The following is a 25,402-nucleotide window of genomic DNA, read 5'->3' as shown; positions in this document are numbered from 1 at the left end:
CTTTGGACTTATTTGTTAATGTGTTTAGTCAAAATATTATATATATTATTAACTAAATTTGATTCATGTATAGCAACCGATTTAATTCGTCAATATGATATCAAATTAAATTTATATTTATAAATCTCATATATAAACTAAATTATTGAAAATATTAAAAAAAATATGAAAAATCTTTAAAGAAAGAAAAACATATTTCTTCCAACGTATACGTTTCAAAAATTATTTTTCCAAAAACAATACACACATATCACGTTTGCTCAAGTACTAATATTTATCGTAAAAACTTGTGTGAGACGGTCTCACGGATCATATTTTGTGAGACAGATCTGTTCTTTGGGTCATCCATGAAAAAGTATTACTTTTTATGCTAAAAATATTACTTTTTATTATGAATATGAGTAGGGTTGACCCGTCTCACAGAAAAATATTCATAACACTGTCTCAGAAGAGACCTATTCAATATTTATTATGCCGCATTAATATTTCATAAATGATTCTATTAACATAAAAAATTTGTAATATATATTTTTAGTCCGCTCAAATAATAAATTATGGTTTGATCATGTACGTGTATCATAAAAAAGGTATATATAGAGGTTGGTTTGAATTATCATTCAAAAATTTCCAATTACATTTAAAAATTAGAAATGACGCTCTTAATTAATAATATAGTGAAACTTTTATAAATTAATAAAAATAAGACTTTATATTTTATTAAGTTAGATATATATTAGTTAATCGATAAATTAATAATTTTTATTTTAAAGATTATATTTTCGATTCAGCTAATATAAATTTAATTACATAAAAACTATAATGTCTATTTCATATTTCTTGAATTAATATAAAAAAAATTCATTATGCATAAACATATTAATTATTTTTAATAATTAAATAATATTTATTGCATATTCAAATAAAATTTATCATATAAAACGATAGAATATTAATAATAGAATTAATTCCAATTTTGAATTTCAAGAAAAACCAATAACAATATAATAATGTTTTGATGAATTATCTTATCTATAATTGTAATTTTTAAAAAAATTAATTTATTATATTGACAAGGGCTTTCGAAAAACTATTATCGTATTAATTTATCGAAATTATTAATTTAACAAACTAACAAAAGTCGAGAGTCGACAAAAAAATATTAATTTAAAGAGTTTTTATAAAAGTCTATTGCTAATATATATGTAAAATAAACTAATAGACAAGAAAATATTTATTTCATCATGACACGTAACAAGACGGCGCCTTTATTAAGTGATATATATACAACTAATTTAAATTTTAAATTACTAAAAGAAAAAAAACTACAATTTATTAACAATGTCAGAAAATAAAAATATCCTAAGGCCAATAATTTAATATATCTTTATAAATTAGATTTTATACATGTCACGTAGCATCACCGCATTAAAGATTCATCAGATATTATCCAGCCATTGATGGGAAATTAAATAGGTCAAATTCCCAAATAACAAGGAATCGAATTCTTCATTTCTTTGTGTGACCAGGATTATTTATGAATAATTCTCAACATATGTTGAATTAACATGAGATAGCCTGATATTTTTCACGAAATTATTGTATTAGGCAAAAATTTATATGAGACAGTCTCATGAGTCGTATTTTGTTAGACATATATCTTATTTGGGTCATCCATGAAAAAGTATTATTTTTTATGCTACGAGTATAACTTTTTATTGTGAATATCGGTATGGTTGACTCGTCTCACAGAAAGATTTGTGAGATCATCTCACAAGAGACCTACTCATTGAATTATATAATTATTCGATTTTATTATTGTCGCCGAGAAGAGTTTATGATGAGAAAAAAATTAATTTTCGTCTCGTAAGTTTATCCAAATTAAGTAGATTATATAGTGCTCGAGTTATTCAAAATTAAGATGTAACTTAGTTTTTTTTTTTTTTTATATCTTTAGTTATATTGTTGATAGGGATGGCAATTTCCTCCGAACCCGTTGGAGGATCCGATACCCAACCCGAATAAAAGAGAGTATGGAGGGATTTTTAGACCCGATTAAATAATTGGGTAATCGGGTATTGAGATTTTCGGGTTCGGGTATGGAGGCGGGTAGATTAAGCCGTTGTCGAATAGATAACAAAAAAGAAAACCTAGTTATTACGTACGCCAAAATTCATTTTAGACCAAAACCCAATATTGTAACTCAGTTTTTTTTCCTTCCCAAAGCTCATACAAGCTTTAGACACATGAATGCCAAAGCTAATTGATTTGCATAATAAATAAGCATGTATTTTTTGTGTGGGTGTGGCCAGTTGCCAGCCTTCTGCTCAACACCTACTTCTTTACATGCATTAAATCTTATCTTCTCTGTACCTACCAAATGAAATCAATCAAATAATCTTCCAACTATAGAAATCATGAGGGTTTTAAGATGATATTAGTCCAGCTTGATGGACCCTTTGGTAGCTGCAGATTATTTTCATTCTTCCTACATTATTATATCTTGTTCTTTGTCACCATTAATTTAATATAATCAAGTCGGAATTCAGATTTTTTTTTTGGGGGAACTTGGTGGGTTTACATAAATCAAATTATTATACAATCTTGACAGCCCACCATCTCCCGTGTACGTATGCGTATTCGGACAATAATTTATTATAATTTGGGACAGATTAAGCCCGCTAATGCACAGTGTTTTGATAGATAATTAATATATAATCAAGGTACGTAGCCTGCACCTTCAAAATATTCCAAACGCGAGATCTTGCGGAACACAAAAATTTAATAATATTGTGGCAAGATGTATGGAATCCTACAGTGCACTGTTTTTTGTGGTTAAATATTAGATGTAATGGTCCTTCAACACCGACAGAGCTAGCTGCTACACATCCATGTCAAAACCTACGTCTTCCTGCTACTTGTAATAATAATATATACAAATTCGAAAATTTTACAAAACTGATCTTATATCTTGATCTGATAATTTGATTTTAGCCTCCAAAATACTCACAATAACTTTAATTTTATTTTTATCTTCTTCTTTTTTCGGAATACTGATGTGAGATGATATATTATTGATTTTTTGACACGTGTTAACACTTCGACAAAAAAAAGTTGGGATTGCAGTAGAAGAAGGAAGTTATTGTTTTAAAATTGAATTTTGATTAATTGTATATGTATAAGATAAAGATCAGAATAACTTACTTGACCAATTATGATATTTTTTCATTATATAATATGTATATGCATTGCATAATATATTTTCCTGAAAAAATATTTATATTCTTGCGATATATACTGTGTTTTCCCTAAAATAAATGAATTTTGGGGAGGAAGAATTACTGCCAGATTATGCATGCTACAGTTGTACATTCTTATATTTACCAAACAAAGTTACAGTACTATGGATCAACTCATCACACTTGGAATCAAATCATGAACAATGATTCTTGAAGTAGGAACATTCAAGTACGACAACAGTAAATAGAACAAACACCGGAAAGATCGAACTTTTTAAGCACAGATAATCGAATCACATGAACATCATCGTCACTGAATCCAGCTGATTCATATACCGGCATGAGATCCACGACCAACAATGGACAGAAAAGCTTTCTTCACGATCGAAACCGTGTACCCACCTGGACTAAAGCACGACTTGGGAGAATTATCGATGCCACATTTCTCTTGATGATGCTCCGCAGCCCTGTCTAAGAACGACGAATCCCAGCTCGAAAACCGCTTTCGCCTGTGGATGAAAGTGTTAGCTCTTGGTGTCGTTGCAGCATCCGAAAACGAGGAGCGCGAAGACGGCGACCACGACAGGGAGGAAACCGAGGAAACAGAAGATTTTGGACTAGAGGACGAGAAATGGTATTTCTTGGGATTCATTCTCCGGAGCAAAGTGTAGAGAAGTATCTTGGATCTCGACTGATTCTTGGAGTACTTCTTGAAGCTGGTGGCGTAGTAGGAGGGCGGTGGAGTGAGCGGCGGGATGTTGGATTTGTCAGCCAACGTATGCTTGGGGGTGCCGGGACAGGTCTCCCACACAAAGGGCACTGCACCCGAAACGTCGCCATAGTAGACCCTAAAAGAAGGGTAGGATTTCGAACTTTCCTTGGATAGAAGCTTGTTGAAGAGCTTGTTGTCTTCGTGTTTGATTCTGAATGATTTTTGATGAAAATCAGTGCTGCTGGTAAAAGGCATCTTGGGATATTGTTGAAAAGTGAAGAAACAGTGTAATACGGGGAGAATTTAAGGCTGAAAGAATGGATCTGAAGTGGGTTTTTGTAATTAATTTGGATGAAATAAAAGAATTTGTGTATATTTTTATTATTTGTGAAGGAGATAAATTAATTGGTATACATCCGTTTCAAGATGGTATCCCAGTCGATGCTATAAATGACAACAACTTGGAGATCAGGTAAAGTCGTAAAGATAAGAGACGATCCGATTTTTATTGTGGGATACATATTAATTTTTAACTGTTAATGAGAAGATGTTATGGATTTATTTTAATGAGACTGACATATTTGGACAGTAAATCTCTATCACAAAATTGACTCGTTAAAATATCTAAGATCAACTTTTATGCAAATTAAGTAGATTCAATTTAAATTTTGTCGTACCATGACTTTTTTCGAACTAAACCAAATCGAATTTGGACAACCATTTTCCAGCGATTTCAAATGATCGAATTGGTAGTACCATCCTTTGAATGTTTGGTTCAAAAGTTTGGGTTACATGCAAATATCGAGAAAACCGCGATTTTTGTTCTTTATATTTGTCTTTTGCGATTTTAATTATATATGTTGTTAAATTTTAGTTTTACACGGTTATTTTTTAAATTTTTTAAAACAATTTTAGTCATTTTTTGATGTGACTGACATGGAATTGATGCAACGCAGATATGACGTTGATCTATGTAGTGATACAGAAGCACAATTTCAGAAGACTAAAATTGTCAAAAAATAAAAAGTATGGGATAACTGAAATTTAATAATATAAAATACCAAAATCACATATAGATAAATATACGTATCCAAAATTACATTTTTCTTATCGAAAATTATGGAATATTTTTTAAAAATAGTAAAAGAATGCATGGGATGTATATATATATTATTAAAACTGTAAGTTTTATGTAATAGATTGAAAGTTTGAAACATATAACTAATTAAATTTTGGGATATTTGTGTAGAAAATAATTAATAGTAAAGCCATTGAAATGTATCAAAATTAAACATTTACATTTTTTATATATAAAAAAAGCTATTTAATTCTCACGGGGTACGCTAATTGACATTATAAAATCTCGAGTATTACATATACTTATTTCAAGTTGCATGCATTTGTCACGTAGCACCTTTGATATTATCAATTAATTAAATTAATATGATATAAAGCTTGAATAGTTGATATTGGAATTGTCAAAGGCTCTCAAATAGTGATAGAAAATGTCAAAGGCTATAGCTCAAGTATTATTATTTTATCTATTCAAAAAAAAAGTATTATTATTTTATCAATTATAAATTCCTAGCTAGGAGCATAAAACTCTCTTAAAAATCAAGTGAAAAAATCGTTTATGAGTAGGTCTATTGTGAGACGGTCTCACGAATCTTTATATGTGAGACTGGTCAACCCTACCGATATTCACATAAAAAGTAATAATCTTAGCATAAAAAGTAATATTTTTTCATTGATGATTCAAACAAGAGACCTCTCTCATAAAATACGACCCGTAAGATCGTCTCACACAATTTTTTTCTACAGTTTAATTGTTTAACGAAGTTATAAGCTTTTGTTGTTCTTATCTAACATGGATGTTTGAATATTTCGAGTCGGAGATCTTTTATTCAAGAAAAAAAATTATTTTTTAATGTTTGTATCTGAATCAGCTGGTTCAGTTACACTTATTTGAATTTAAATTTGAGCATCAAAATTTTGTTAATTTTAACTAATTTTCAATCTCTACACGTGATGCTTACATTTATATCAAAATTTATAATTTTAATATATTCTTTTAATATATTTTGTTCACTTATAATTAAAATAAGTGTATTATATAGAAATAACATCTTGAGAAACAAACTTTGATATGTTTGAAAAAGGTAAGCTAGCTAGCTAGTCAATACAGTAATCTTTAAATAAATATACACACACAGAAATTAGTAAAAAAAAAAAAACATAACTGCAAATTGTATTTATGTGAAATGTTTAATCTCTTTGGGATGTGGTCCATGTGAATTATTATTAATTGGGTAAGTGAAATAAATGTGGCAGATTGAAGAATTTATATCATCATTATATATATATATATATATATATATATATATATACACACACACACACACACTTATACTAGCAATACACACGAAGCACCATGCCCCTTCCACGACAATGCCAGAAAAAATAAAATTTAAATCAAAGTTTCACTGATTTCGAAAGAACATTTAATAATATTCGCTGGCGGTTTAATGAATTTTATTTGACTAAAAAACAGAGAGAAAATCTTTTTTTTTAAAAAAATTTAATTAATTAATTAGGTAGACAAAGAGAAGCAGGAACGATGTACGATGTAGTTGACGTTAATTCAAATCATGAAATAGTTATATATATATGATCAACAAGAACAATATTTTACTAGCAGAATATTAAAGTAAAAACATGAATAAATCGTTCTTGTGAAATACTTTGCAGAATATGTATGTTAAATATGAAATTTGGAGGTAATTTATTATTAGATTTTTTTAAAAAAAATTGCATGGAATTTAATTATAAATTATATGATGGAATATTTTGTTCCCATCAAATTAAAATATAATTAATTTTATTGTATTACATTTTGTTTTTCATAAAAATAAGGATATCATGGGAAAGGATTCTAAACGAATTATTTTAATTTAAAGATATATAATAATTATTTTCAATATCTCACACTTAACAATAATATCGATGATAAAAATATAGAATTCTAGCTTCAAAGTCATCTCGTTTTTCCAACCACGTGCATAACAAAAATATGCTTAAATTCTTTAATTTACTAAAACTTTGAATCTATAATATTTTATATTTTTAAGACAAATAGTGATATAATCATTTGGAAAAATTAAATTAGCTCAAAGTTTTTGGTTTTGCTCGTGTGGGTTGTCAAAAATTGGGTTCTTGGTCATGTAAATTGGATTTTTCTTCCCGCCAAATCTTTTCTCCTCGGAGTGCTGATATGTCATCGAACACACTATCATTTTCGATGTCATTCCAATAGCTCGACAGAATATTACGAAAAGTTTTAGAAAACTTACTGGTTCTAGACTCTATTTCGACTATTTAAAGGATCAAAACCTAAGTTGAGTACACGAGGGGATGATTATTTTGTCAACATACCATAATATCAATATTAGGTGTATTATAATATAGTATAAGTAGACGTTTAATATTTAATGTTGACTTAGTTAGGGAAAGGTTTGGTAGTTGTGTAATATTAGTGCACAACAGACATTTGATTAGGACTTATATCCAACACTAACTATTATTAATTGGTCGGAACTTAATTCTTTCACATGATATCTAACAAATGTAGAATTGCAAAGACAGTGTGTGTATGTGATCATCATTCAATTATCATTATTGATTAAATAGATGTAATTAAATGCATGATTACAACATTTTAGGTGCCTTAACTTCTCAAAATCCCACATGCATAAGGGACGTATATCCATCGTAAGGTTGAAACGTGATATTTTTAGTCATGTATCTATTATTGAATCAATTATAATCATATAATTATGTTTTAACAGTAGATTTTATTCATTTTTCTTAAAATCATGTAATTAAATTGTTAATATCATTGTTGAAGTTAATAATTACTTTGTCAAAAAAATTTCTTGTGACATCAACATATGTTTAACAATGTAATTATTAAAATTATCATTATTAATTACACGACTTTAAGGAAAAAATGTATACTAAAATTGATTATTAAAATAGTTACGTGACGTGACTATAACTGATTTAATAAAAGATATATGAGTAAAAATATCACACGTAAATACTTACATGACTAAAATTGACATTTTGTCCCTATTATTTTCATTTCCTTATCATTTACTTCATTTATTTGTTCACCAATAGATTTCTATATTATGATCTAACTGGTTGAGTCTATTATCCGTATTAGTATTACCTCACGTGTTTTATTATAATGTGCTCAATTAACCAATTGGATTGAATCCATATGCTTTATTTTGAAATGAATCTAATGTCCATTTCCAACTATATTTGTTGGGGAGTAATAAATTTATTTGTTAGTGAGAGCGATCAAAAAATATGACGTTTGAACTGTGTGCGGCTTAAAATATTTGAATTGCATTGTATTGCCAATCAAATTTTTTGACAAAACGACAAATGTTCAATTATACACCATTTGATTATAACTCTTATTTTAGTTACAAATCAACACTTAACTTAGATTAACATCTTAGTCAATAAATATTATTTTTTTATCTACATTCAGAATATGTAAAGAAGTATACATTTTTTTTTAAATAGTTGTGAGTTGTGACCTTGTGTGACCCTGTAATTCTCTAGTAATTTAAAGAGAAATTACTAATTTGGTCATATTTTTTGTCATATTATTACTCAATTTACAATTTTAGTCCACTAATTTTCATTTTTTCCTCTTTTTGTTTTTGAATGTTGGCGTGTTGTCGAAATTGCTGATGTGATGACGAACATTACTGATGTTGTTGTTAACACGTCAGCATTACAGTGAAAAATTACCAACATTGAAAAACAAGTGCAAGTTAGTTGATTAAAACCGTGAATTAACATACCGATAATATGACAAAAAATGAAAAAAAAGTGTAAGTTACAATAAAAAAATGTTTAAATTTACCTATAACTCAAATGGAAACTTAAACTAACAGACCGATAATACGATATAATATTTATTTGAACTATTGCAGCTCAATAGATATAATATTTATTTTTTAACCATTAAGTTGCATGTTATATTTTTATTTGAGTTTCTTTTCCTTTCTTTTTTATTTATTTTTTTAATAATATATCAAAAAGACATTGTAGTCCATCATTATTTTTTATAATTATATTTGATCATCATTTAAATATAAACAAAATGAATTATGAAAAAATAATACAAGTATGCAACGCATGAGTCGGTGCACTAATCTATACTATATTATTAAGTTTGAGACATATAGAGTAATTAAATTTTGATATCATGGTCTGTTGTAATAATTATATATAGTAATAAATCGTTTAAATTTTAATGTAAGTAATATGTAGTTCAACGGATAGAGTTTTTGTTTCCTAAACAACAAGTTGTAAGGTTTAATTCTTATTTGCATATTTTTTCCTTTCTTTTTCATATTTAACTCATATATCAAAATGACATTACAGTCTCTCATTATTTTTTATAATTATATTTTGATCTTCATTTAAATATAAAGTAAATGAATTATAAAAAAAATTGTATAAACACGTAATGCGTGCGTCAATGCGTTAATATATATTAAAAATGAGCAAAAACTTGTGTGAGACGGTCTCACGAGTTGTATTTTGTGAGACGAATATCTTATTTGGGTCATCCATGAAAAAATATTACTTTTTATGCTAAGAGTATTACTTTTTATTGTAAATATCGATAGGGTTGTCTCGTCTCACAGATAAAGATTTGTGAGATCATTTTACAAAAGACCTACCTACTCTTAAAAATGAGGTTGTCAAACTAACCACGTTAGGTAGGTTGGTATGCCTTTTTATCAAATCATAATTTAACCCCAAATAAAAATATAATATGATGTTTTTATGGGTGTAATTTTTATAATTATTATTTTGATGTAAATTAAATTAATGAAATATTTACAAAAATTATACAAATATGCAAAACATGCTCTCGCATAATAGCACCAATAATAGTTGGAAGAATCCAAACGTCGCAGTATGTCTCCTTTTGAGACGACCCAACATTAAGTGAACGTTACCGACTACGTTCTGCTCCACTACCTTTCCTCTCGACCTCCACAGTTACTCGTTTTATTAAACATCTCGTGGATTATCTTCTTTCTTGCAATGGCTGAGGAAAGTTCGGAAAATCTTGAGCCCAAGCGTGAGCTGGTTCCGGAGATGAACCCTGAGACAGAACTCGGTTCTGAGAGGGCTGAAATCGACACGTCTGCGCCGTTTGACTCGGTGAAAGAGGCGGCCAGCCGGTTTGGAGGAATGGCCCTCTGGAAACCCATTTCCCCAAAGAATGCAACTGAGGTTGTGTACAAATGCATGGTGTTTTTTGTTCATTTTTTTGTTTCTTTTTAGTTTACCCATTGTTTAGTGTATCTGTTATCTGAGTTTTGTCCCTTCTTGTGTTACCTTATGAGATAATGGTGTGATAGTTAGTGTTGCTGCTTTATTATCCTTGTTGGTGTGTATTTTCTTTGAACAGTTCGTTTGAACTGAACATGAAGATAACTAAATAATTTAAAATATGTTAGCAAATTTGAATTCAATGCAGTAGAACTATTTCTCGTACTTGATGGTCATAGGATATGATAATCGTTTCCCTACATACAATGAACTTCCAATTTGTGATAATTACACTACAAATCACAAGTTCCAAAACCATTAAATGATATAAATCATCTTTGTCTAGAAGAAATAAGAAAAAGACACTCAATATGAATACAAATGTTTTGCATAAGTCTCATCCAAAGATTAGTTCAAAAATGATCTAAGCATCTCTATTTAATGTTATTAATCTGAAAGAACATGTTTTTTCAATCATATGAGTGTCTCTTGGTCAAATAACATATGAAAACCATCAATGGACATCATTATGATGTAAGTACATTAGAAAAACTCGAAAAGGCATTCTTTTCGTGAAACAGGGTCACAGGTGCTAAGGCAGCACTTTCCGGGTGGATTTTCCAGGCAGAAGCATGGGCCGTTTTGGGCGCCCTAGCATTTCCTCTGTTGCTTGGGAATGTCGGTTTTTCCTTCATTGTTTTTGTTTCAAGTTTTCTATCAATCTTTGCTTAATTTTCATTTATTAAGTTTAAAATATCCAACAATCTCCCATATATAAATGAAATTAATACACGAATGCACGTGATGTTGAAATAGAGTTTACACAGAAATCATCGAATCATGTGAGGTAGCTTTTCACTTCGAAACTTCTTTAGTAGAATATTATCGGATTTATTAGGCCACAAAGTGAACACGATATCTTGAACTTCTTGGTGGTTTGTGTAAAACCAGACAATAGTACCTACACGATAACTTCATTATCATTTTCTTTTGGTTGTTTGGTTGTGTCTGTTTTGGCCATGAAATACATATTGGTTTCATAAGTGTTTCTTTGAGGCGACCCATCCTCACACTCACTTAGGTTGTTCGGTTGTGTCTGTTTTGGCCATGAAACACATCTTGGTTTCATAAGTGTTTCTTTGAGGTGACCCATCCTCACACTCACTTAGGTCATCTTACCATACTCCACCTTTTATAGGTAAAAAAAATCATTAAAAATATAATACTTAACCTCACAAATTTACAATCCTTGTATTTTGCATATGAAAATATACATATTTATACTTCTTCAAGCAAATGATTCCAAAAAACATCAAATTTAAAGACTATTACAAAAAGAAGCAACTAAAATTTCAAACCTTATATTTGAAATTCAATGATTCACAAGTCCTCATATTGTTGTGAGACTGCATAATTTGAAGTCTTTCATTGTTATACATCTTCAAAGTTGCAAACCAAAAAAGAAAGAATCCAAAGAATATAAAAATCGTTTTAAGATTGTTGGTATGAATTCTCCTTGACACCTTCATTTGAACTGCAACCTTAAGATAACTAAACTTACGAAGATATGTTAGCAAATTTGAAATCGAGACAAAAGAAATCTCTTTGTCTTTAAGATGAATTTGTCTCGCTCTTGATGCTCACAAGATATGACAATTATCTTCCAAGAACTTGTGATAGTAGCACTGCAAATCACAAGCTCCATAACCATGAAATTATATAAACTCTCTCTTGTCTGTAATAAATAAGAAGGAGATACTCAATATGGATACAAATGTTTTGCAGAATTCTCATCCAAATATTAGTTAAAAAATGATCTAAGCATTTCTATTTAATGTTATTAATTTGAAGGGACGTGTTTTTTCAATCATATGAGTGTCTCTTGTTTCAAATAACTTATGAAAATCATTAATGAACACCATTAGGACATAAAGATATCAGAAAAACTCGAAAAGGCACACACCCTTTTGTGAAACAGGGTCACGGTGGCGCCACTTTCCAGGCGCCCCATCACTTGCTGCCTGGAAAATCCAGGCATCCCTAGCGCTTCCCCTGCTGCTTAGGAGTGTCGGTTTTCCTTTCAGTGTTTTTGTTTCGAGTTTCTATCCTTCGTTGCTTAATTTTCATTTATTAAGCTTAAAATATCCAACAATCCTTTGTAAAAGGCTTCATTGCCATTGTCAGTGTTGCATTTAGTAGTGTTAGTTTCATTGTTTTGGTCATTTTTGTTCTTATTATATTTGTCTTGTCATAGCGAGTAGTGTTCTGAAATCTAGAATTGAAGTTAAGATTTCATCTTTGAGTTTCAGTACTAGGAGATATTGCATGCATAGAACCACCCATGGTCATAAATTATTCCCAGAATTGCATTTTGTTTGTGGATTGTGGTTTAATGTTTAAGGTAATATAGTTTGGGATAACTCTGTTCTTTCATGTGAATAAGGTTCTGTGCTTCCCTGTTTTATGTGTACTCATATCTTTGTAAAGACGCTACCTATTTTGCAAAGAAGAAGAGATTGGAATTATTGGTTGTTTCTGGTTATATCGAAAGTGGCAACTTACACTTTCGCTTAGATTCTTTAGATGTTCCTGGTTCCTTAATCTAGTCTGCTTTTGAAATTTGGAACATTAAATGCATCTAGATCAAAGTAAAAGAAAGTTCATTTGTTTCATCGGTGATTGCTAATATAATTGGTTATCTATGTGCCTGATTGATATAATGGGCCGCTCAAATTGAATCATGATGTGCATTAGCTGACTAATTTTTTGCGGTGTTGATACTGTTTAATGGATATTGTCGGTGACAGAATGATGCTCAGATTGTTGACATTGTCAAAGTGGAGGAAAATGCAGCGCAAATGGAAAGATAATTGATTACTAAGGAGAGGGAGACACTCAATGTTTTAAAGGAGTTGGAAACAACCAAATTCATCATTGAAGAATTGAACTTGAAGTTGCAGAAAGAAGCACCACAAATTAATGTCGCCGTGGACAAATATTCGCAGAATAATAGCATGCATTTTGATGTCGAAACAGCAGAAAATATGGAAAAAAATATGAGCGAGCATCCGGACGAAAATGGTAATATGGGCCTGGCTACCTCTGCTACCCCTGGGATCATTCTAATGGAGCTGGAACTGGCTAAGATGAACTTAACCAGGATTGCTGCTGATCTTTCAGATATCCGAGCCACGGTTAATTTGTGCAACAAGAAAATTGAGACAGAAAGAATGTTACTTGAGAAAACTCGTCAAGGATTGTCTTCTAATACCTCCAAAATTTCATTTATCGAGGATGAGCTAAACCAAACAAAACAGAATCTTGAGATGTCCAAGGATTCTGAAGTCGAAGGTGGTTCCCCTCGTCCGTCAGATGTTGTCACAAGGGAGCTTCAGAGGCTAAGTTTGGAGATCGAACAATTTAAGAATGTTGGAAGCATTGCAAGATCGAAAGTTTTGTGAGCACTGTCTGAGATTGAACAGACAAAGGATGCTATCAAAAAAACTGCTCATATAAAGTCGGTTGCTGCTAAAATGATGAAGGAAGCAGCCAGAGCTTCTGAAGCTGTGGCTCTTGCAGAAATCAAAGCACTTTTCGGTGCTTCTGAACAAAAATCTGAAGGGGTGACACTGACTTTTGAGGAATACTCAACCTTGATCTCTACAGCTCGAGATGCGAAGGAATCTTATCAGGATAAAGAAGCGGATGCAGTGCTTAGAGCCAATGAAGCAAATCTGTTGAACTTGTATATCCTAAAAAAGGTGGAAGAAGCAACTGAAGAGGTTGAAATCATCAAAAAGGCTCTGGAAGAAGCATTGAGCAGGGCGGAAGCGGCAAATAGAGGTGAACTTGTAGTGGAAGAGGTTCTTCGTAAATGGAGATCTGATCGTGGTCAGAATCGACGTTCTGTTCATAATTCTACTAAGTTTAAGAACTCCCATTCATCCCTCCACTGTAAAGAATCTCACATGCTGGATGTAAACAATCCGAATCTTGTGGATGATGACGAGCTAAAACCAGTCCTGAAGCCAACTCTGTCGATCGGGCAAATATTGAGCAGGAAATTGCTTCTAACCGAAGAGTACGAGAATGGGGTACGAGCAGAAGGGAACATGGGGAAGCGCAGAGTGTCACTGGGACAAATGCTTAGCAGTAAACCTACTACTGATCCATGCTCTGCTGAGAAAGCAGCAGCTGGTAAAGAAAACAGACTTCCTCCGAAGAGAAAGAAGTTCAGTTTCGATCGTATCACCCTCCTCATGTCGAAGCAAAATAAGAAGATGAAGAAGAAACAAAGTGCGATTTCAATGTGTCAGCAGCTTGTAAGATGAACTTTGTTGGATCTTGGACAAAACACTGGGTTCCTAGTACTTGCCTTGTGTAGGTAGTAAAGGTATTAATTGTTACGCATCAGCTTTGTGGGGAAATCAAAATATGTACTATGATAATGTAATTATCATATTTGAAAATGCTAAGTTTGCAAGAAAATAGCCGTTTCTTGCAAATTTCTTATATCAACAATATTATTTGACCAGATTAATAGATCATCCTGCTTGGTTGTTGGGGTCAACTCTGAGTAGGGTCGAATCTATCCCAAATATTAATCCAATCTCCCAAGAAATAAACAAGTCAGACAGCAAATAATATTTACAATTTCTCGCATTCATCACCAGATTACCGATCTATTCATGGTACAAACCTTAAAGCATTTTTTGTTTTTTTTTTCTGTATTTTGTGGAGGGGAAGACTGCATCCACAGGTGCGAAGCCAATCCAAAGATACATCACTTGAAGGAAAGGTATAGCTTTTCTTGATATTGCTCATCACTTGAAGGAAAGGTATAGCTTTTCTTGACGCCTTGTGTGTGTGTGTGATTGTTTAAGAATTATTACATAGTAATTTGAGGCTGGGTCTTCCTTGTTCTTGGATTCGCTTTTCGTTAAATTCATTGCAGGGTGCATGTTTTAGTCGTGCTCTACGAATTCGATTGTGCTATTGTTTCTGTTTTTTAAAAAAAGGTTTTGTAGTTCTCCTGGTTGTTAGAAGATACTACTGAATTGTTTTTTAATAGGATTTGAGAGATTTATAAGAACGTTATTTTTCTGGTGCGTCCTGAACAATCAACTGATTTCACAGTAAGTTGGGTAACTGCCATGAGTGCTTTTTACGTGTTTCGCCATTGTTTCGAGGCACCGCGTGTTATTCAATAATTCAGTACTGATTTAGAACGAGTTCGAGCTTTTACAGATGCTTTGTGAAATAGTATAATGTATCATGCAGTGATGTATACACGCGAAGGGTGCTCTTATCTGTAGTCATAGTCAGCAGCTGCTGGTGCTGTTATGCTAGAGACTTGACTGCCAACCATTTTAATGGAGAAAGTGTTTCAGGTAATTCTATCCATCAGTTAATTTCCTTCCTTTCTTTTTAGTTGCAATTTCGGCTAAAATTGTACTTGTGTCTTCTATTTCCGGCTAGCAGATCTGTGGTCACAGGAAGACACTCCACATCAACGTAAATTGTATGAAGTGTTGCAGTAAATATCCTATAAATCAACTGAGGTCGTCATACTTACATCGCCCGAACCGATTTTAATTTCTTCGCTGCATATCGATTCCGGTTTCCAAGAACCCAAATATGAAGTGAATGAACACACGTAATAAGCATGGAGATTGGAGGAGAGGCAAAGAACAAAATCACTGATGAGCCTCAAAGTTCAAACTCAGAAATAGTTCAATATTATATTGGTTCTGTTCAGAATGGTCTATTAAAGTTTGTGGTAGCCGAGTCTTTGGAATTGTCATGTCGTATAATCATTATATATGTTCCCTCAAAAATAGGAGTCTCGGATTCCTTGGAGTTACCAAGGCACTTAAAGTGTGGAACAGGATACGTCGCACGCAGCTCACATTCGGCTCTCTTTCTTACGGTTGAGAATGCAACCAAAATCTCAAGTTAAGATATCATGTGTTAATAAGATAAATGACACGAGATCTTTTGGGTAAAGTCCAAAAGCAAAGTCACGAGAGCTTAGGCTTAAATTGGACAATATTACATCATTAGAGAGATATGTAACTTACATGCCATAACAAATGGTATAAGCTCCGACCATGAGAATAATCGTGGAACTTTTTTTGAGGAGATGATAGTTGAGAATATAACCAAAATCTCACATTGGAATATCAAGAGCAAGATAATGAGTTAATAAAATGAGATAATATCTATATCGGTATAACTCTTTTTGGATAAAGTTCAAAAACAATGCCATACGAGTTTAGGCTCAAAGTGGAGAATCATACCATTATAGATATATGTGATTTCCATGCCATAACACTAATGTTCTATGTTAGTGATTTCATGTCAGCTATGTTTTGTCACCGCACCTCTTCCGCAACAACCACAAAATACATATCCTATTTTTTAGTGAATAAATATATATATATATATTATATTTACACATTGTATGTATTTGTGTATATATTAAAAGAACTATCTTGAAGCCTCGTGCTTCTTCTACACCACATAATATTCTCACCAAAATATATGTGTTGTGGTGTGTTGTTTCGTGGTGGGGTTATAATAAATGAAACAAGCTGCCAATTCTTGCACCTAATGCGGTTGTCGTAAATTAATTGATTATTAAAACTAAAAACGTCGGGAAATTTCAGGAGATACCTACCGTTGATTTTTAGCGATATAATAATAAATTAATAATATTTGTCCAAAACTAGTCCGCGACCGTTCATTTGGAATAAAACATCCATATCACATTAGTGACTCAAAACTTATATTTTCAATATATATATATATATATAAAAACATAAATATTGAAGTAGTTTGACGTTGATCACGTGAATCGGAACTATTATTCAATAATAAACCCAGGGGTGGAGCTATTTTGGGTTAGGGTAGGCTCCGGCAATACTTTTTAAAAAAAAAAAATTTAATATTATTAAAATTTCCAATAAAGTTTACAAGGATATATAAATATTACAAATATATAATAAAATTATATTGAATAACAGAACTAGATTTTAAATTATATTTTTAATAAATAAAAATTATATATTTATAATATTTTGTAATCTAATTTTTAAATAACTAGTTTCAATTAGTGTTGTCACTCTACTATTTCTAAAGTTATTTTTTCCTTATAATTCAAAATTTTCCAAAAGTAAATTTCAGCCCGAATTGATTCTTTCATCAAATTGGAACCAACTAGTCTAAAACTGATACCGTCGGTTATAAAATATCACGACGAGACCTAATTTTATACTGTTTATTTTTACTTTTTTCATTTAATCTTATTCCCCCAAATATATTTAATCGATTTTATCACAGATATAAACGGAGCGCCGACCTACAAATTTCATTATAAATCACGAAATTCATAATTTAATTTAAGATTTTAGTGAATTTCTAACACCCATTTGAAAAAATAAAAGATATTTGAAGAATTGCAAGTGGTTCACCAACTGGTAAATGACTCAACCTTCTCATTTTTGTTTTTGCCTAGATAAATTAAATGAGTCAACGGTACACAAACAACCAAAGTTTTTTAATTGTAGTTTTCCAAAGACGTAACTGTACATGTTGTCGGCGTTTGATGGTGTCTGGGTTCCACGGAGCGAGCATGATCAGTTAGTCTAGGATATTGTAAAATTTTATGTTTAATTCGTTATGACAAAAACATGTATGAGACGGTCTCACGAGTCGTATTTTATGAGACGATTCTCTTAATTGAGTCATCTATGAAAAAATATTATTTTTTATACTAAGAGTATTACTTTCTACCGTGAATATCACATATAAAGATTCGTGAGACCGTCTCACAAGAGACCTACTCATTCATTATTGAATTCAAAATAAATTATTCATAAAATACATAATATTTAAAAGTATTTGAATTGCAACGGATTATTAGCGGTATCTTTTGATAAAACAATAACTAATTAATTCATTATCACAATTCAATGCTCGAAAAGCGATTCATGTTTAAATTATTGTAATTTTCTTTTTATCAAACTATGAGTTGCAAGGTGGTCCAATAATTATATCTACTCGAAGAATGATTCATATTTAAATTACTGTATTTTTAAAAATATTTTAATTATTATATTACAAACGTGTCTACAATTGGTTAGTTAAATATAAATAATATTTCATATCAAATTTCTATTCGATAATAGATGTTTAGAAAAGTAAATTCACCTATTTATTATTTTTAGTTTTTTTTTAATAATTTATTATTATATCATGAACAAATAAATAAATAAAAATATAAATTGCTTGTTTTCTTTTTCCTTTCTTTTGGGGGGAGGAATTATAAATTGCTTGTTGCGTATTAGATTTAAAAAGATTTTCGTGAAGACAGGTAATATTGATGACAAAAATTTGTGTTAGACGGTCTCAATGATTGTATTTTATGAGACGTATCTCTTATTTGGATCAATCATGAAAAAGATTACTTTTTACCGTAAATATCAATATGATTGACTCATCTCACTTATAAATAATACAAGTGATACAATCTTATAAACTGCTCAATATTGATTCGCTGTAACCAAGTGAGTCGGCAACAAAAGAACAGTGGGGCGTACGTTGTTGCACCTTGCAAGCCTTCGGCACATACATAAATTTGGGGGTAACGTTACAACTTTGGAAGAGCGATTTTTCCTTCAAAAAGGTACATTGAAACGAGACCCTCTTCACTATTTTGTTATTTTTCTGTCTGCTATTTCTGTTTCTCTCCGTGTTCGATAGATTTTTAAATGAACTTGAGGTGATTTTTCTTCTCTTTGATATGGGTTTTTGCATCCTTGGATATAATATGATTGGCGGCCTTATTGATTATGTTCAAATGTCTGGGAAATTAAGAGGGTATACTGATTTGGCTCAGGTAGTTGCTGTCCTGTTCAAAGCTGTGATTTTTTTGAGGGTTGTGCGATTGAGTTTTTTGTAGTTGTTTGATTCGAAAGTTTAGTCAGGATTGCTTTTGTTCATATTTTGTTTTGGTGCTGTGAAGGTGCTTCTTGTTTTATTCTTTCTCCAATAGTTGAATTAAATCTACCTATTTCACTCCATTTACTTTTATGGTGTGAAATTTTACTGATTATCAGGATAGTTGCTGTTTTTGTTCGAGTGTTTATCAAGAAGAGACTCCCAAATTCAAGATTTTTGAATTATGTCGATTTATTCTGTTCTTGTCAGTAACTCTTCTTATTTCTTTCAGGTTTTGTGTTACATCTATCTAGTTTCGAAATATCGAACAAACAATATCCTGTGGTTGTGATTGTGGTTTGACACCTAGAAGCTCCTCATCCTCCTACAGCTTTCTCTAATACAAAAAAAAAAAAAAACCAGGGAATGCTGAAAGATGTGCTTGCGGGCTGGACAGTCTTTTTCTAATTTTGGTGAGGCCGAAGCACCATTCGAGCCACGGATCTTTATCCTTTATGCGATTGGACAGATAACTTATAGCCTTCACTGCTTCTGCTGTCAAGACAGAACAGTCGCTGGATACTCGAGGGGAAAAATTGTTTCGTATCATGACCTATGTGAGGATGGTTGAGTGATTGCTGCTTCGTTTAATAAGCATTAGAGACTGTGTTAGCTGTTAAGTAGTGATTTGTAGTTTATTAGATATATATATCTGACGATGGAAAGACAAGGAAGTATGTTGATGCAACGGTACGAGGTTGGGAAATTACTGGGGCAAGGGACCTTTGCCAAGGTTTATCATGCAAGAAACCTCAAAACCAATATGAGTGTGGCAGTGAAGATAGTTGACAAAGAGAAGATATACAAGGCTGGGATGATCGATCAAATCAAGCGGGAAATCTCTGTGATGAGACTTGTTACGCACCCCAACATCGTGCAGCTTTACGAGGTAATGGCCAGTAAAACCAAGATATTTTTCGTGATGGAATATGTTAAAGGAGGTGAACTTTTCAACAAGGTTGCCAAAGGGAAACTGAAAGAAGACGCTGCAAAAAAATATTTTCAACAGCTGATTAGTGCTGTAGATTTTTGCCACAGCAGAGGCGTTTATCACCGTGATCTCAAACCCGAGAACCTTCTTTTGGATGAAAACGGGAACTTGAAGGTTTCTGACTTTGGACTGAGTGCCCTTGCAGAATCCAAGCGACAGGATGGATTACTTCACACAACGTGTGGGACGCCTGCCTATGTTGCTCCAGAAGTTATTAACAGGAGAGGGTATGATGGATCCAAAGCAGATATCTGGTCGTGTGGGGTGATCCTATATGTTCTGTTGGCTGGATATCTCCCTTTCCATGATTCAAATCTAATGGAGATGTACAGGAAAATAGGAAAGGCAGAGTTTAAGTTTCCAAACTGGATCTCTCCTGATGCTCGCAAGCTGATCTCCAAAATGCTGGATCCCGATCCAAACACCAGGATATCTATATCCAAGATAATGGAAAATTCTTGGTTTCGTAAAGGTTTCCAATCCAAGATGCCAAGGACTGATGCATACTCCAAGAACAGCAATATAGAAACTGAAAAGGAAACAGCCATTGATGCCGATGCAACATTGAAGACAGATCTTGATAGGCTCACTTCCTTGAATGCCTTTGATATAATCTCCCTTTCAGCAGGTTTTGATTTGTCGGGCTTATTTGAGGAAAATGATAGAAAGAGAGAATTAAGGTTTACGTCCAATCAACCCGCTAAGAACATCATATCAAAGATGGAGGATTTGGCCAAGCAGCTGAAGCTGAAGATTATGAAGAAGGATGGAGGATTACTAAAATTTGAAGGATCCAAAGCCGGAAGAAAAGGGGTGCTCTCTATTGAAGCAGAAATTTTCGAGATTGCACCAGATTTTCATTTAGTTGAGATGAAGAAGACCAACGGAGACACCTTGGAGTTTCAGAAGATGATGAAGCAGGACGTTAGGCCATCCCTGAAAGACATTGTTTGGACATGGCAAAGTGACCAGCCTCTTGCAGATCGGCAACTAGAGCTATCGGAGTCAGAGCCATCCCAAATACCACAGTTGCAGGATCACTCGCCTTAATAATTTTGGTGGCATGGACATGTATATATATTGGCTTCTTATTATTAGTAATACATAGTTTGCTTTTGTGGAAGTTATGTTTATGTTTTGGGTAATCATACCTAGAATCGTTTATTGGCATGGAGAATGTAGTTGTTTCATTGTTATCAGATAAGTATTTTGTTGTTTCGATTTGGGGGATGCATGATCAGCTCAACTTAGTTGTTGGTTAACATAATAGAAGCCGGCCCTCATCTATGATTATTACCGTTGCCTTCGCTAGCCTTCACTCCCAGCCCACCTATTCTCCATGTCGCCACTCCTCCAATATGTTCCTGATCTCGACCAGTCGAGATCCCATTCTTTGACGCTTATAGAATTGGTTGCAGCCTAGGATTCGAACAACCAACGACAAAAGCCATAGATGCTGCGGCCACCAGCACAACGTGGGTTGAGGTTGGTGACTTGGCTCTCCAAAAATGTACAGATCGGGGAAATTTGTCTAACTCAACTCACTGTTTACATGGTAGGTATAGCCGATTTTCACAGCTCTGAGTGTTAGATTAGGCGGGATGACGTGAAAATTGTCAATTCAAACCACCTATTTACATAGATGGGTCAACTTGTTGTACCAGCTGGTTTTGACTGCATTATACATTTGCTACGTCCATAGTTGATAAATCAACCTATTTTCTTCAAGAAAATTTTATTGGTTGATAGGTGTTAATGTTTTCAAAGGATATAAATCTTTTATCATATAAGTTAAATTCAAGTGAACATTAGGTTAAAAGATTTGAATTTAAGAAAATATTTGAGACGAGGATTTTAAATGACTCAAATGAAAATAATTATTTGGAATTTTTAATTTATCGACAAGTATATGTTTTCAAACAAAGCAATGGAGTTATTAATATGGATTTGAAATCCATAACTTCAAATATATTCGTTGAATATCATAAAAGTTGGAATCATATTGTTTCTAATAAAACCTGCATTTTATGTGCCAGTCTTTTTTATCAAGTGTGATATAAATTAAGACTCAAATAAAACTTAAAAAAATATACATGATTCTTGTGACGAGTTTAAATAAACTATTTATATAAATCTACAAGTTGTCGGAAGCTCATTTGTTGTCTGATTAAGATAGACCGACGATTTAAAAAAAAATGCATGGAATAGCAACTTTAGTTGTGGTCCGATGCAAGAAAAAAGACTCATCCACGGACATTATTTCGTGAAAACACATGCAATTCACGAGAGACTTTTTATTATTATTGGAAAAAAAAATTAACTTTTGTTGCGTATAAATTTAACCCAAATTTAAAGTATAATATTCCATGCATGTGTGAGTAAGATAAGTTGCTCACGTTCAACCAGACAAGATTTTACCATACAAATATTTTAAATTTGCTATTAATCCCAAATGTATTTTGCATTAAATATATAATATTATTATAATACTTGCCTTTCGTTTTCCCAAGGGAAGGTTAGAGGAATTATACAAATTCTCGCTATTTAGTGATGATTTAATATTTATTAATCATAGCCATTCAATTGCGGGTTTGGCAGAATAGTTTCGATAATCATATGTGATTTGCAAAAGACATTGCCGACAAATTAATCATCCAATTCACCTTTATTATTTCTTTCAAATTAGTGTATCGTACTCACTACTCAGGGTCGTTAAATATTGATTATTAAAAAAAATAAAATCAACCTTTTATTCTGTAAATCCTAATTATAATAATTTAGCTATTTTTGCATTTATACTCTTTTTTTTTTTTGTCTAGACATATAATATTCAATATCACGGAAAAATATACGTATGTATGAAATAGTATTTAAAACATTGATAATTAATTAATGTTTAAGATAATCATGGAGAATTGGACAGGTGATTGGAGCATTTATTACAGACAACAGTGATTATTATAATCACAATTGCAATTTGTTTTGTGGCACCATTTTCTTCCTTTCTGGACCCCATCAATCGCCCCCGTCTTCCTATTTAATCGAACGCATTCTCGCTCACTGCCCACAGATAGAAGCAGTCTCGACTCCGATTCTCGCACTCCATTCAAAGATTTCTTTGAATTATGGGCAATTACAGGTTCAGATTGTCTGACTTGATACCAAACTCCTGGTTTTACAAGCTTAAGGAGGCCAACAAAACAAGAAAAAATCAGTACAAATATCCTGCATCATCTTCTTCTCCTTCCCCATTCGCAGTTACAGACCCCAAAACACATCTTTCTGACCACAGAAAATCTTACCATTTCACGAGGGACCTCACTTTGAGCTCCAATTCTCCTGTCAAACCAAGAATTTCGGACAAACAGTGCTCTCTCGTGGAACCGCCGAGAAGATCATCCAGAAGAAGAAGAAGTAGCACTAAAAGGAATAGACCGCCACAAAGGTTCGTTACTTCGTCAGTTTCCGCCGATTCAAGCTGCCGGGCCTCCATAGAATCCGCCTGGGCTAAGCCTCCGGGGGAGCCCCCGAGTCCCCGTGATCTTGATCAAACTTCATCCTCTGATTACGATTCCATCTCTCCGGAATATGGCTCAGAACGTGGCCTGACCCCCGATACATTCGACGGCATGCTTTCTTGTTCCACCTCCTGCAGATGCAGCGTTGAAAACGACACAGTTTCTGAGCACGATCATCTCCCGCCAATCATCACCAAGAAATTACAAGAGCCGACCAAGATTCTCAGGCCCTCGGCCGATTTTTCGGGGAGAAATGCGTATGGGTCCCTGTCTGTTAAGGTAATGAAAGAAGACTTCTCGAGCACCACTAGCAGCAGCAAAGATCATCAAAACAAGAGAATTACGAGCCCCGTCAGACGACATTCACAGAAAGCATCGTCACCTGGCCTAAGGCTCCGCACGAACTCTCCAAGAATCGGCAACCTACGGATTCAAGCTAGGAAGAACAGTACTATAAGTTCGAATTCAAGCTCGGGTTCCCATCGCAGTGTCTCGGAGAGCTTTGCGGTGATGAAATCTTCCAAAGATCCCCGGAGGGATTTCAGAGAATCAATGGTGGAGATGATCGTACAGAACAACATCAGAGCTTCCAGGGACTTGGAAGAGCTTCTGGCGTGTTACCTGTCGTTGAATTCTGATGAGTACCACGATCTCATCATCAATGTTTTCAAACAAATTTGGTTTGAGTTTCTCCATGTTCGTCTCAAGTAATAATATTTTTTCTTTTCTTATTGGTAATTTTTTCTTGCTATTTTAAATGATGTAGTGCAAATATTTATTATTATTATTATTATTATTATTATGTAATTAAATAATTTGTGGCAGTTGGGAGGTTTGGTGGAAAATATTGAAATACCTTCCAAATTAATTAATCTATTGTTATGAAAGTTTAATAGAGATATTCGTTGTTAATTATCAATCCAAGTACTTAGTTGTCATCTTTTGTAAATGTTACGTTAAATATGTTAATGTTTGTGATACTCTTGTCCCACATCTTAAAAATTAAATATTTAAAATGAGTTTATAATGAGCTTCCAAAAAACTTCTATAGCAACTTGAATTAATCATTTTCGTAAAAGTAAGGACGAATACGAAGTAGTCAAAGTGTTACATGACGAGAGTCACTTCTTGAACGTGTAGGAGACACTTCTAGATTCTCGGCACTGGTGGATCGAGTGGTCAGGCCGCGACGAGGACGTCGCGTTCTGAATGAGGGGTGATTGTGATACCCTTGTCCCACATTTTAAAAATTAAATATTTAAAATGAGTTTATAATGGACTTACAATAAACTTCTATAGCAAGCTGAGTTAATCATTTTCGTAAAAACGAGGACGAATACGAATACGAAGTAATTGCTATAGGAGCCCATTGTGCAGTCACGCAGGTGCGGACGCAGGCTCGGGCTCGGGGCGTGACAGCTATGCTTGAAATTTAGCACCAAAAGTATCAACCTATTTTTTACACCAAATAATCTAATAAATGAACCCACTATTTGCAACAAAAGAGGATATAATAATTGACCAAGCAATGTCGTCTACTTCTCCTTATATAGTAAAATCGTGCCATGTTGCATGA

The 25,402-nt window shown here is 32.8% G+C and overlaps 2 protein-coding genes and 1 pseudogene across 4 annotated transcripts; all 3 read left to right on the top strand.

Moving 5' to 3' along the window:
• The first annotated feature begins 9,940 nt into the window (after positions 1 to 9,940).
• On the top strand, positions 9,941 to 16,277 carry LOC142525472 (WEB family protein At2g38370-like; annotated as a pseudogene).
• Positions 16,278 to 18,867: 2,590 nt separating this feature from the next.
• On the top strand, positions 18,868 to 21,531 carry LOC142525455 (CBL-interacting protein kinase 2-like). Of its 3 annotated transcripts, none has more exons than XM_075629757.1 (2): positions 18,868 to 19,003; positions 19,550 to 21,531. In XM_075629757.1, the coding sequence occupies exon 2, from the start codon at positions 19,976 to 19,978 to the stop codon at positions 21,356 to 21,358; it is 1,383 nt and encodes a 460-aa protein (XP_075485872.1). In that variant the 5' UTR covers positions 18,868 to 19,003; positions 19,550 to 19,975; the 3' UTR covers positions 21,359 to 21,531. The 3 variants fall into 3 exon arrangements, with proteins under 3 accessions (XP_075485872.1, XP_075485881.1, XP_075485887.1); XM_075629766.1 differs by having other exon boundaries at positions 18,868 to 19,099; XM_075629772.1 differs by having other exon boundaries at positions 18,999 to 19,216.
• A 1,829-nt stretch (positions 21,532 to 23,360) lies between these two features.
• LOC142525445 (transcription repressor OFP1-like) lies at positions 23,361 to 24,564 on the top strand. Its single transcript, XM_075629745.1, has one exon. The coding sequence runs from the start codon at positions 23,434 to 23,436 to the stop codon at positions 24,535 to 24,537; it is 1,104 nt and encodes a 367-aa protein (XP_075485860.1). The 5' UTR covers positions 23,361 to 23,433; the 3' UTR covers positions 24,538 to 24,564.
• Positions 24,565 to 25,402: the final 838 nt, after the last annotated feature.

This window comes from Primulina tabacum, chromosome 2 (genome assembly GCF_025594145.1).
Source record: "Primulina tabacum isolate GXHZ01 chromosome 2, ASM2559414v2, whole genome shotgun sequence".
NCBI classification, from domain to species: domain Eukaryota; kingdom Viridiplantae; phylum Streptophyta; class Magnoliopsida; order Lamiales; family Gesneriaceae; genus Primulina; species Primulina tabacum.
This window is presented reverse-complemented; position numbering and strand designations above follow the sequence as displayed.

Excerpts from the sequence above, each read along its gene's own strand:
- LOC142525455 (XM_075629757.1), top strand. The coding sequence starts at position 19,976 with ATGGAAAGACAAGGAAGTATGTTGATGCAACGGTACGAGGTTGGGAAA.
- LOC142525445 (XM_075629745.1), top strand. The coding sequence starts at position 23,434 with ATGGGCAATTACAGGTTCAGATTGTCTGACTTGATACCAAACTCCTGG.